Consider the following 12,845-nt stretch of genomic DNA (forward strand, 5'->3'; position numbering starts at 1 on the left):
CTGTATGCCTGTTCTTATGTCAGTACCAGGCTGTTTTGAGTACAGTGGCCTTGTAGTATAACTTGATATCAGGAAGTATGATACCCCTGCTTTATTTTTTTTTTCAAGATTGCTGAGTCTATTCATGTTCTTTTTTGGTTCCATATAAATTTTTGGAATATTTGTTCTATATCTTTAAAGTATGTCATTGGTATTTTAATAGGAATTGCATTGAATTTATAGATTGCTTTGGGTAGTATAGACATTTTAATGATGGTTTTTCTTCCTATCCATGAACACGGTATATGCTTCCACTTGTTTGTATCTTCCTTGATTTCTTTTATCAATGTTTTATAATTTTCCAAGTACAGTCTTGAACTTCCTCAGTTAAATTTACTCCTGGGTACTTTGTTTTTTTGGTTGCAATAGTGAAGGGGATTGTTTCCTTAATTTCTCTTTCAGACAGTTCATTGTTGGTGTATATAAACACTACTGATTTCTGAATATTGATTTTATAACCTGCCACCTTGCTGAATTCATTTATCAGTTCTAGTAGTTTTTTGACTGAGACTTTAGGGTTTTCTATGTGTACAGTATCAAGTCATCAGCAAATAATGAAAGTTTTACTTCTTCTTTTCCAATTTGGATGCCTTTTCTTTCTTCTTCTTGTCTGAGTACTGTGGCTAGGACTTCCAGAACTATGTTGAATAAGAGTGGTGAAAGGGGGCACCTCTGCCTTGTTCCTGATCTTAAGGGTATTGCTTTTAATTTTTGCCCATTGAGTATGATGTTGGCTGTGGGTTTGTCATAGATGGCCTTTATCATGTTGAGGTATGTTCCCTGTATTCCCATTTTGCTGAGAGTTTTGATCATAAATGGGTGCTGAATTTTATCAAATGCTTTTTCTCCATCTGTTGATACTATCATGTGATTTTTTTCTCCTTCCTTTTGTTTATATGATGAATCACGTTGATTGATTTGCAAATATTGTACCAGCCTTGCCTCCCTAGAATAAATCCCACTTGATCATGATGTATGATTTTTTTCATGTATTACTGGATCCAATTTGCTAATATCTTGTTGAGAATTTTAGCATCTAAGTTCATCAGGGATATTGGCCTATAGTTTTCTTTCTTGGTAGTATCTTTACCTTGTTTTGGAATAAGGATTATATATGAATTTTTCTTAAAACTACTTAACAAAAACAAAAATATAACTTATGAAGAAGCAAATTTGTGCTAAATGATTAAAGTCATGATTATAAATTTAAATTCTGGGAAAGTGAGTGGCAAACTGGAAAATGTTTATACTTACTAGCCATCCACCTCTTAATTTTAACTAATTACTGCCATTTGGGAAAATAGACCTATTATTTAATCTCCCACCTAACCCCTCTTTTTTCCTTCAAAGGAAGTCAGAAATTTTTATTTTCGTGTGCTATCTTGTTTCTTAAATGTTGAGTTCTTTTAACAATTTTTCAAATATTGCAAATCGCCTGACCTGTGGTGGTGCAGTGGATAAAGCGTCGACCTGGAACACTGAGGTCACCGGTTTGAAACCCTGGGCTTGCCTGGTCAAGGCACATATGGGAGTTGATGCTTCCTGCTCCTCTCCCTTCTCTCTCTCACTCTCTATTCCTCTTTCTCTCTCTCTCTCTCTCTCCTCTCTGAAAAATTAAGTCCTTTAAAAAAAAGTTTAAAAAAACACTGCAAATCATAGAAAACTGGGTTAATTGAACCCAAGCTCACTCTTTGTGGTCTCTGGTTAAAACTGAAGTATACACTGCCTGAGAGTGGGCTGAGCATCTGGAGAGGCAGATGTGCGAGGCTGCACATTTTACAAGTGTGCCTAAAGCATAATGAAATTGGTTTTAGAAGCTATGCTGTTTATTATTTTGTGGTATTCATAATCATTACCCCCTAGGAATAGAATCCCTCCCAACAGCTCATTCCCTGGGCACAGGATTAAATTATCTATAGTTTTATCAATTCCTATAAATGAGAGTGGCGGTTTGAGAAGGAAAGATCTTATAGCCCCCCCCCAAGAATAATAAATTGACTTCTGCTACCTTTGTATAGATACTTTAATTTTGAAAATTAAAATTTTTCATTCCACAGGAAATGACTCCAAGGTAGATGGTTTAGTAAATTTTGAGAAGCTAAGAATGATTGCCAAAGAAATCCGTCAAGTTATTCGAATGACTTCTGCTAACATGGACCCAGCTATGATGTTCAGACAGAGGTATGCATTGAAGTATGTAAAAATGTTACAGAGTGGCATCAAGAGTGATATAAGTGAAATAATATTTGTCATTATTTGACCATTTACCATTTGTTTTGTGTTGTACAGGGTGCTTTGCACAAGCTCAAAGTAATCATTTATTGCAGTAACTCCTAAAGGTAGATGATACTGTCCTTCCTTTTACATATGAAGAAACTGAAATTTAGAGCAGTTAGGTGTAGTGTCCAGGATTACATAATTTGCTGAGATTTGAACCCTAGTTGTGCGTTGCTTTTTTGAGTACGTGAATAGTTCTGTATTTTTGTTATTTAAAATATTAGCTAACTTAAGTGTAAGTTGTTGATTTTTACGTAAGTTATCACAGAAGATATAAATACTTTCATTTGGTTAGGTTCTGTTTACATCTAAGTCATATTTTATTCTTTTAAAAGATATTCTTTTTCTGAAGTCATGGTGCTGCTGTGTAACATCTTTAAACAGAATTTAGAAAGTGCACATTTAAACATGTTCCTTCTTAATAAAAATGGAAAAATACTATTTGTATTCCATATTAACCTGATCTTCTAAGAATGCTTTTTAAAATTCATTTTTAATAACAAAATCTTCCTCAAATTCTATGAAACTTAAAGTATGTTATCAAGCTGTTCCAGTAATTTTAAAATATTTCAGAGTAAACAGAGCTTTAATTTTAGGTCTGATTTTCCTCTGGGCCTTTGTGCATAGCTTCAGTACAGAAAGAGCTTTAAAAATGAAATATTAACAGAGGCAGACCACAATTCCTCTGGCTTAAAAAATACAGTTCACTCCCTGGCCAGTTGGCTCAGTGGTAGAGCATTGGCCTGGCGTGCGGGAGTCCCAGGTTTGATTCCTGGTCAGGGCACACAGAAGAAGCACCATCTGCTTCTCCACCGCTCCCCCTCTCTTTCCTCTCTGTCTCTCTCTTCCCCTCCCGCAGCCCCTCCCACAAGGCTCCATTGGAGCAAAGTTTGCCTGGGCGCTGAGGATGGCTCTGTGGCCTCTGCCTCAGGCGCTAGAATAGCTCTGATTGTGGCAGAGCGACACCCCGGATGGGCAGAGCATCACCTCCTAGTGGGCATGCTGGGTGGATCCCGGTCAGGCACATGCGGGAGTTTGTCTGACTGCAACTTCAGAAAAATACAAAAAAAAAAAAAATACAGTTCACTAAGAAAACAAAAATGCTGGTTCTTAAAAAAATTGGAGATGGAGTTTTTATAACCAATTAGTATGTGTTAGGATTGGTTTTTTAGTTTAGCTTTATTTGAATTATTGTTCAGGTGTTTCTGTTTTTTGTAAATAGTTGGTCTAGTGGTTGCTCTAGTTTAGAGATCCTCAAAATATGGAGGAAGGGATGTCAGACCTCATCTTCTCTGTCCATCTCACTAATGTCCCTGAGGTCACTATCTATAATGAGAGATGTCATTGCTCAGCAGTGTGGAAGTGGAAAACAGTAAGAACCAGGAACCAAAGCAGACCTAGAGAAAGGTTTTTTGTTTCTTTGTTATTTGAGGTTTTTTTGATGTTGTTGCATGTCCCTGTCCAGTGGCCCCACCACTGTGTGTTGTCTTACATGGTCCTTCGTGTACTCACATATGTTGGCACTCTGATTCCTGAAGACATAATAAATTTGAGACTCTGCTAGACCAGTTAATGATATACTGAGTACCAGCTATGCTTCAGAAATGAACAAAGAATGAAAAAACTGAAGAAGAAATTAATAAACTTGATTGTTTTCTTGGAAATGGCTGGGGCCGAGCAGAATACAATATAGAAAGAAATAAAATGTTTATAGTTAGATCGGACTGAAGTTCTCCCGAATCAGTTCTGTTTGTCATTCATTACTGAAATGTACTATTTTTCTTAAGCAAATAATTGTCCATTTTGGTGGTACATATTACGTAGTGTGGACAAAGTAAAGTAACCTCTTTTATTTTAACAGTAATCAATTTACTGGCCAAAAACTAGAATCTTGAGTTGTCCACACTGAAACTCACTAGGTGCAGGCCTGGGGTGTGCTGAGGCTGGTGGGAGATGAAGGGGGGCAAAAATGGGAAAAATTAAGAATAAAAAAACTATTCACTCCAGTTGTACTATATAAAATATACAATACTACAAAAAATTTTATATTTTTTTAAGTTGGATATTCTGGTCAAAATTTCTTATAAAATACAGTCAGAGAATTTCTGCACTTAAAAGTGACATTATAGATTTTTGTTTCTTGTTAATTTTATCCATCACTTAAGTGACTCAAAAATCCTTTCCAAAAAATGTTTAAAAGTTCTATCCCTTAATTTGTTCTCTTCCCTAAAAACCTTGAATTCACAATTTTTAGTAAATTTACTGCTCACAAGAATTAGAGGATCAGGGAACGTGCAGATAGATACTCAAGTACTTTCAGCCTTTTGTGTAGTGCATTTTCACCAATGAAATAAAAGTTGGTTTTGCATCTCATTTGCATAGTCAAACAACTTTCTTTTATTTGTCATTTGCTTTTCTGATGTTCTTGTTTAATAAAAAAAATCAAATCTTTTTTTTATCACTTTATATTCATTTTGAAATATCCTTTAATTTTGTTTAAGTATAAATGTTTTTCCTTAAGCTTCTTATTAATCTAAACCTCTAGATGAATTGCGTATTAAAAATATAATTAGTCTAAAAGCAAATCTTTAAAATATTGTAGGATTTTTTAGCCTTGAATATTTATAACTTATTCCTCTGTATTCCACTGAAGCAATTTTACTGTTAAGCAACCATTTTTCCCAGTAAAATTTTTCTATTCATGTTCTGTCTCCAAAGCTTTTCTGTCTCTTACCTGTTGTCTTTTTTCTGTGCTTTCCTATTCAAACACATGCTTCAATGTTTGTGGCTCTTGCTTACAGGAAGAAGAGGTGGCGGAGTCTGGGGTAAGTGTAGAGATGAATGCACCTGGAATGCAGGTTGTGCAACTCTTAACATATACTGCATCCTTTTCATTAATGCACGCACATAAAATAGCATGCGTTCTATTAACCCTGTCAACCTACATTCCTGACAAATGCCTTTTGCTAACAAAATGAAAGTAGTGATAGAAACAGCTATTTCTTTTTTATTGACGTTCTGAAAGTCCCTTTTAAAAGGTTCTTATTTAGCAAGGTCAGTTAAATGATGATCATAGAAAATATTTGTTGTGTGCTTGCTGTGTGCCGTACACTGTTCTAAGCATTTATATAAATTATTTAGTTCTCCAAACCACCCTATGAAATAAATAGTTATTCTCATGGTATAGATGGCAAAATACAGTTGTCCAAATTTAACAACTCATTAGTGGTGGATTCAAACCTAGATACTCTGACTTTAGAGTCCACCCCATTTTCTTTTATTCAAATGTCATATTTTATAAAAATAAATACATAAATAAATATAAAAATGGATGAGGTTTATAAAGGTTACGTTTTTACATCAGTATTCTAAAAAGAGGCAGCCCTTGTTTGAACTATACTATAAAATTGAGTTAATAAATAATTTTAATTTCTCCTATTTTTAATTAAAGACTCCATTTTGTCTCTTAAAACTAATAGAATCAGAAACTGCCACCTTTTGTTGTTCAAGTAGGTAGGTATAGATCTCTGCTTATATATAGCTAGGTATCTATCTAGAATCAGAATTTTTAGAATCTAATTATCCTGCAGTCCTTTCATTTTTTTATGAAGAAATAATTGTTTTTTGTGGATGAAGAGATTACATAAGAAGAATTTTGTTACTTTAAGACTTTAATGAGTCATGAAGTTAGATGCTTTTATTACATGTAAGAAGGAGTTTTTGTGAGCCACTAACTTTAACGTGAGTCCCGTTTTATTTGTGGTCGTGTTTTCTGTTGAAGTTTGGTAAACTTGAATTTCCTTCTACCTTCTTTTCCCTTCTTTGTGTTTCTCATGTGTTTTCTTCAGTGTTACACATTTATATACTAGTTGTTTCTGGTTCTTCTTGCTGAATATAGAAATTGAATCCTGGCATTTTATTATAAAGAAGAGTGGGAATTTGCAGTGTTTGAATGATTTATATACCACATTCACTGACTATTTGGCTTTAGGATTGTACTGTATGATGCCAGCAGATACTAGGTATTTTCTTTTTTGCGTAAGAGTTTTCTGTTTTGGAAGTAGAAGATACTTTGTCAGTTTTACATTGTTTGCATTTTTTAGAAATTTTGTATGTGTCTTTTATTTATGCTCTCTCTCTCTCTGAATATCAACTAAGATAAAATTATATTTAATTTTAAATTTATATTTAATATTTTAAATTTTATTTTATATTCATTGTTTCATATGATTATATATTTATAGTTATTTACATATAAAGTATAAATTATATGTATATTTAATACTTTTAATATATTTAAATATTTGTATTAAAATTTGCTCCTAAATTTGGGGCTTGATTTCACTGCATTTTTTTTTTAATTCTAAGACCACAGTTGTTGTACACACAATTATTTTAGGTCCCACTAAATTTATACTTAATGAAAGAGCTCTTATATAAACTTAGTATGTATTTTTATCACATAATACCCTTTTGCATTCATAAAATGGAAAATATAAGCAAATTAAATTGGTTAAAACTTTTTCAGAATATGCGTCTTCTAAATCACTTTTAGAGTTTTTAGTTTCTGGAGTTTTTGCCCAGAGTGTCGCCATATGTGCCATCAGTGTGTTGGTAATATGTTTTTTAAAACGAGCCTCAAAAGAAGTAAAAGCTACCGGTGCTGTGCACATAGTCTGGCTTTGCAAATACTTACAGCTAGTCTTAATTCCTGCTTTGCGGTGTTGTTGAACTTGTCAGGTTCACTGCCTCCTAAAATCATTTGGTTCCTGGGTTAAAGGAGTAATTCACTAATGTCATTGGATTTTCTACAAACTATTCTGCAAGTTTTGAAATTTTCTGCAAGTGTAATCAGTGACAACCATGTCACAGTTTCTGCCTGACCAATAGCCATTGAAAGTTGCCATCAAATTTAAGACATACCCTATTTCAAAATCTTAAAATTGTGAAAGAAAAAGAATACCATAACACTTTCACAACTTTGTTTCACTTAATTTACAATGAAAGTGTTAGGATTTTAGTATCTGTTTTTAATTGGGTACATGAGCACTGAAGAACAAATTATTGTATGGTTTGTGGTCATGTATTTAAGAATATTTTTGGATAAATATTAGGCTTAGAATATCCATAGATACCTTTATTATTTCGGAATGGCAACTGCTTTTAAAATAAAATTCATCATAGAACCTTGTGTTGCCTTGCCTTGTTAGAAAGGACAAATATCACTGTCTTTCTCGTTTTCCTCTGGTTCTAGATGTAGTCATTGTACAGGGGGAATTTGCCAAAAAATATAGCATTTGATGAAACTTAAGCTAATTTGAATTGTGGTTCTTTCTGCCCAGCTTGCAGTTCTATCACATCAGAGACATTGCAGAAGGAAGGTCCAAGGTCCCAGATCCCCAGTCCTAGTATCCACATAGTGTCTAACCATTCCATCTGTGAGGGGAAGCATGGAGTAGCTTTTTACTACCTTTCTGATCTCTGCCTATATTTAATTGAGTATAAATCCTGTTACTTTTCTTATTGGTATACTCTTTGAATTTTGGTCAACATCTGGTTACTGTTAAAATTGGTCAGCATGCTGAGAGTGGGCCTGTGGTAGACTGGTATAGTGATGGCTATAGCATGTCCAAAGCAGCACAGATGGACAGACAGCTGCTCTAGAAACTCCTGTGCTGAAAGACCCTGGTGCAAAGATGGGGCTGATGATGGGCTTGCCTTGACTCAGGCTCTTGTTATATACTCAAAGTATGGGTGAGCTCCAGGCCCAAGGGAATGCTTTTACTTGTCACAGTGTGCCATGTAGTACATAGGCATAAACACAAGTCAGATGGAGTTCATTGTTCAGGGGAAAATTGTTCTTTTGAATTCTACACTTTGCCAAATCTTAAAACTTAGAACATTGCCATATGTGCCATATTACTTTGCATTAATATTCTTCATCTTTTAACTCATTTACATCATCAGCATGCAAAAGCATTAACAGAATAAAACTTCTTTAATCTTCAGTCTGCCATGCTTCTCATCTTTATAGCCTCTTAGATGTGATCTCTATGTCTTACCAGGTCACTGAGCCAAGGCAGCACAAATTCAAACATGCTCGATGTTCAGGGAGGTGCTCACAAAAAAAGAGCACGCCGAAGCTCTCTGCTTAATGCTAAGAAGCTCTATGAGGATGCCCAGATGGCAAGGAAAGTGAAGCAGTATCTTTCTAGTCTGGATGTGGAGACAGATGAGGAGAAGTTCCAGATAATGTCATTGCAGTTGGAGCCTGCATATGGTACCTGTGAGTACTAGTTTTCTCTTATATGGCATTAACTAGCACAATAAAATAGAAATTTATTTCTCTAGAGTTGTGCTGAGGTTCTAAGAAAATTAACTTTCACTTACAAAAAATTACTGACAGAACCCAAGCATCATGTAATCCTGTTAATCAGAGAATCCCATTCATTCCTAATGATTATCTTATGCCAGAAATAACGGGCTAATTCATCTTAAAAAAGCATTATCGCCCTGGCCAGTTGGCTCAGCAGTAGAGCATCGGCCCAGCGTGTGGATGTCCCAGGTTTGATCTCCGGTTAGGGCACACATGAGAAGCAACTGTCTGCTTCTCCACCCCTCCCCATCTTGCTTCTCTCCCTCCCTCCCTCCTTTCCTCCCTTCTTCCCTCCTTCCCTCTTTACCACTCTCTCCTTTCTCTCTGTCCCCTTCTCTTTCCCTCTCCCTCTCTCTCTTCCTCCCCTCCTGCAGCCATGACTCAACTGGAGCATGTTAGCCCCAGGCGCTGAGGATGGCTCCATGGCCTCCACCTCAGGTGCTAAAAAAAAAAAAAAAATGGCTCCGGTTGCAATGGAGAAAGGGCCCCAGAATGGCAGAGCATCACCCCCTAGTGGGCTTGCCAGGTGGATCCCCATCAGGGCACATGCAGGAGTCTGTCTCTGCTTCTCCTCCTCCTCACTAAAAAAAATAATAATAATAAATTAAAATTAAAATTAAATTTAAAAAATATTTTTAAAGCATTATAAAATCTTGCCCAAGCTGGATAGCTTGGTTGGTTAGAGCACCATCCTAAGTGCAAAGGTTACTGGTTTGATCCCTGGTCAGGCCATATATAGCAGCAGCTCAATGTTTTGGTCTCTCCCTCCCTCCCTCCCTTCTCTCACTGAATAAATTTTTAAAAATTTTAAATAAAAATATAAAGCATTATAAAGTCTGTTTATGAAAGCCAAAACATTACCTGACCCATAGTAGCACATGAATAGAGTGTGGACCTGGAATGCTGAGGTTACCAGTTCGAATCCCTGAACTTGCCCAGTTAAAGCACATACGAGAAACAAGAAGCAACTACCGTGAGTCGATGCTTCCACTCCTCCCTTCCCTCTCCTCACTTCCCCCTCCCTCCCTCCTTTTCTCCCTCCCTCTTCCTTTTTCTTCCCCCTCTCTAAAAATATCAATAAAAAGTCTTTTAAAAAAAACCAAAACATTATACCAAAGCCCTTTTGTTTGAAAACATTTTACCTGTATTAAATTAAGAGTAAAAATAAATGAGATGTTTATCTTTTAAAATAATTCATGGATAATAGTTACCAACTAGAAAATACAAGAAATTAAAACACTGTTAGAGATAACATATATATTATAGGTGTCAGTAAGGTAAATAAAAAATCAGACACATTCTGATATTGTTAATATATAAAAAAAATACGGGCAAAAGAGAGCCTATTCTAATATTGATTTTTTTAATATAAAACAGAATACCTGTGTATCTGAGTCACTGAAATCATGAGTTGTAAAAGCACAAATCAAAGGTGATACAGTACATATTTTGTAACAACAAAATAAAAATGATCTTAGGCCCTGGCTGGTTTGTTCAGTGGTAGAGTGTCGGCCTAGCATTTGGATGCTCTCCCAAGTTTGATTTCCGGTCAGGGCACACAGGAGAAACAACCATCTGCTTCTCCACCCCTCCCCATCTCTCTTCTCTCTCTCTCTCTATCTCTCTTCTTCTCCTGTAGTCATGGTTCTGTTGGAGCAAGTTACCCTTGGGTGCTGAGGATGGCTCCATGTCCTTGCCTCAGATGCTAAAATAAAATAGCTCAATTGCAGAGCAATGGAGCAACAGCTGCAGAGGCGGCCGAGCATTGCCCAGTAGGGGGCTTGTCAGATGGATCCAAGTTGGGGTGCCTACAGGAGTCTGTCTTTCTGCTTCCCCGTTTCTCACTTAAGTAAAAGAAAAAAATAAAAGTAAATAATCTTAAATTACAAGTGAACAGTATGTGCATGTGGGAACACCAATGGGAAGCATAGAGCATAGAACTTGTTAAATGTTGACAGAATTTTGAAGGGGGAGGTTCAGATTTTCTGTTTCTGTGTATCTTATTGATTGGGGGAAATGGTAACCATCATAGGCTGAGCTTGAGATTGTTAAATGGTGTGGTATTTGCATAGTAATAAAGTATGTCGGTAGCAGAAAAGAGTGAAAATACAACCAAATGTTGATTTAAATATTTTAGATATGACAATGACTTTTAACATACAGGGTAACGATTCATTCAGTAAATGTTGTTACAAAAATATCTTGAACACTTCTACTAATGGGAAAAGGAAAGAAGGATGATGAAAAGCACACCTATGTGGAATGGAGATGCAGTCTGATCTCATTGCTACCATTTAAGCAAGGTTCTGTTCACCAAGCAAGGGTTTGGTGTATGTTTCATCTCCATGATTCTTTCTACATCAAACCTATTAGGAAAAAGAAAGAATAAAAGCTAGGAATTTTATTCTATGTCAGTAATCATGCTAAGCACTTTATAAAGAATGTCATTTAGTCCTCATAATAAAAAATAAATTTTATTGATGAAATATTAGACTCAAAGAACAAAGGAATGTCATTTACTCCTCACAGCAACCTATAACGTGTCCAGTATTGGGATTGTATTCCAGTGAGATAATGCACCCAAAAAAACTGCTTATACAAAGGAGTTCTAATACATTACAGTAAAAAAAAAAAAAATCACTAATAAAATGCTGGAGAACACTTACATACACTGTTTCCTTATCAGTACAAGAAATGGTTTATGGTCATAAAAAATAATAAATATGGGCCCTGGCCGTTTGGCTCAGTGGTAGAGCGTCGGCCTGGCGTGCAGAGGTCCCGGGTTCAATTCCCAGCCAGGGCACACAGGAGAAGCGCCCATCTGCTTCTCCACCCCTCCCCCTCTCCTTTCTCTCTGTCTCTCTCTCTTCCCCTCCCGCAGCGAGGCTCCATTGGAGCAAAGATGGCCCGGGCACTGGGGATGGCTCCTTGGCCTCTGCCCCGGGTGCTGGAGTGGCTCTGGTCACGACAGAGCGACGCCCCGGAGGGGCAGAGCATCGCCCCCTGGTGGGCAGAGCATCGCCCCCTGGTGGGCGTGCCGGGTGGATCCCAGTCGGGCACATGCAGGAGTCTGTCTGACTGTCTCTCCCAGTTTCCAGCTTCGGAAAAATACAAAAAAATAATAATAATAATAATAAATATGTATAGGCTTGAAAGATACGTGGGAAATTTTCTTACCACACATGAGCTATCAAGAATAGAGTCAGCCATGGGAAAAGGGTAAAGACTGAAAAAGTGTATAGAATGTTTAAAATTTTCTCACATTTTACTGTTCAAAACCATATGCCTTTTTTTTTTTTTTTTAATTTTTCTGAAGTGAGAAGTGGGGAGACAGAGAGACAAACTCCCTCCTGCATGCGCCCAACCAGGATCCACCCAGCATGCCCACCAGGCGGCGATGCTCTGCCCATCTGGAGCATTGCTCCGTTGCAACCCAGAGCCATTCTAGCGCGTGAGGCAGAGGCCATGGATCCATCCTCAGCATCCAGGCCAACTTTGCTCCAATGGAGCCTTGGCTGCAGGAAGGGAAGAGAGAGATCGGAGAGGGGGAAGGGTGGAGAAGCAGATGGCACTTCTCCTGTGTGCCCTGGCTGGGAATTAAAACCAAGACTGCCACACGCTGGGCCAACGCTCTACCATTGATCCAGCCAGCCAGGGCCCATACACATATTTATTAAAGCACTCTGACACTGCCTGATCTGTAGGGGTAGAGTGGATAAAGTATAAACCTGGGACACTGAGGTCCCAGATTCAAATCCCCAAGGTCGCCGGCTTGAGTGTGGGCTCATCCAGCTTGAGCATGGGCTCACCACCTTGAGCCATGGAGTTGCTGGCTTGACCGCGGGGTCATTGACATGACCTCAAGGTCACTGGCTTGAGCAAGGGGTCACTGGCTTGGCTGGAGCCTCCCCCCCATCAATGCCTATATAAAAAGCAATCAGTGAACAACTGAAGTGCTATAACTACATGTTAATGCTTCTCATCTCTCTCCCTTCCTGTCACTTAAAAAAAAAAGTCACTCTGACCCTGCTTTGAATGATCATCAAAAATATTTTCTTCCAAATAATTCAAAATAGACTTGATCATCTTATGGAGCACAATTTATTATTCCTGCTTTCAGCTGATAAAAGGTTATTTATTTTGTCTTTTGTCT

At 37.2% G+C, this 12,845-nt stretch overlaps 1 protein-coding gene across 8 annotated transcripts in view; it reads left to right on the plus strand.

Annotated features, from left to right (window-relative positions):
* RAPGEF6 (Rap guanine nucleotide exchange factor 6) overlaps positions 1 to 12,845 on the plus strand; it is a 225,462-nt gene that overhangs the window by 189,428 nt on the left and 23,189 nt on the right. For 5 of the 8 annotated variants that reach the window (XM_066278439.1, XM_066278445.1, XM_066278443.1 and 2 more), the window contains 3 exons: positions 2,097 to 2,220; positions 5,118 to 5,141; positions 8,382 to 8,602. In XM_066278439.1, the coding sequence (XP_066134536.1) occupies positions 2,097 to 2,220; positions 5,118 to 5,141; positions 8,382 to 8,602 (369 nt within the window). The remainder of the gene's footprint in view (positions 1 to 2,096; positions 2,221 to 5,117; positions 5,142 to 8,381; positions 8,603 to 12,845) is intronic. The other 3 variants (XM_066278440.1, XM_066278444.1, XM_066278447.1) reach the window with 1 other exon arrangement.

The sequence above is a fragment of the Saccopteryx bilineata genome, chromosome 4, assembly GCF_036850765.1.
Source record: "Saccopteryx bilineata isolate mSacBil1 chromosome 4, mSacBil1_pri_phased_curated, whole genome shotgun sequence".
Classification (NCBI taxonomy): Eukaryota; Metazoa; Chordata; class Mammalia; order Chiroptera; family Emballonuridae; genus Saccopteryx; species Saccopteryx bilineata.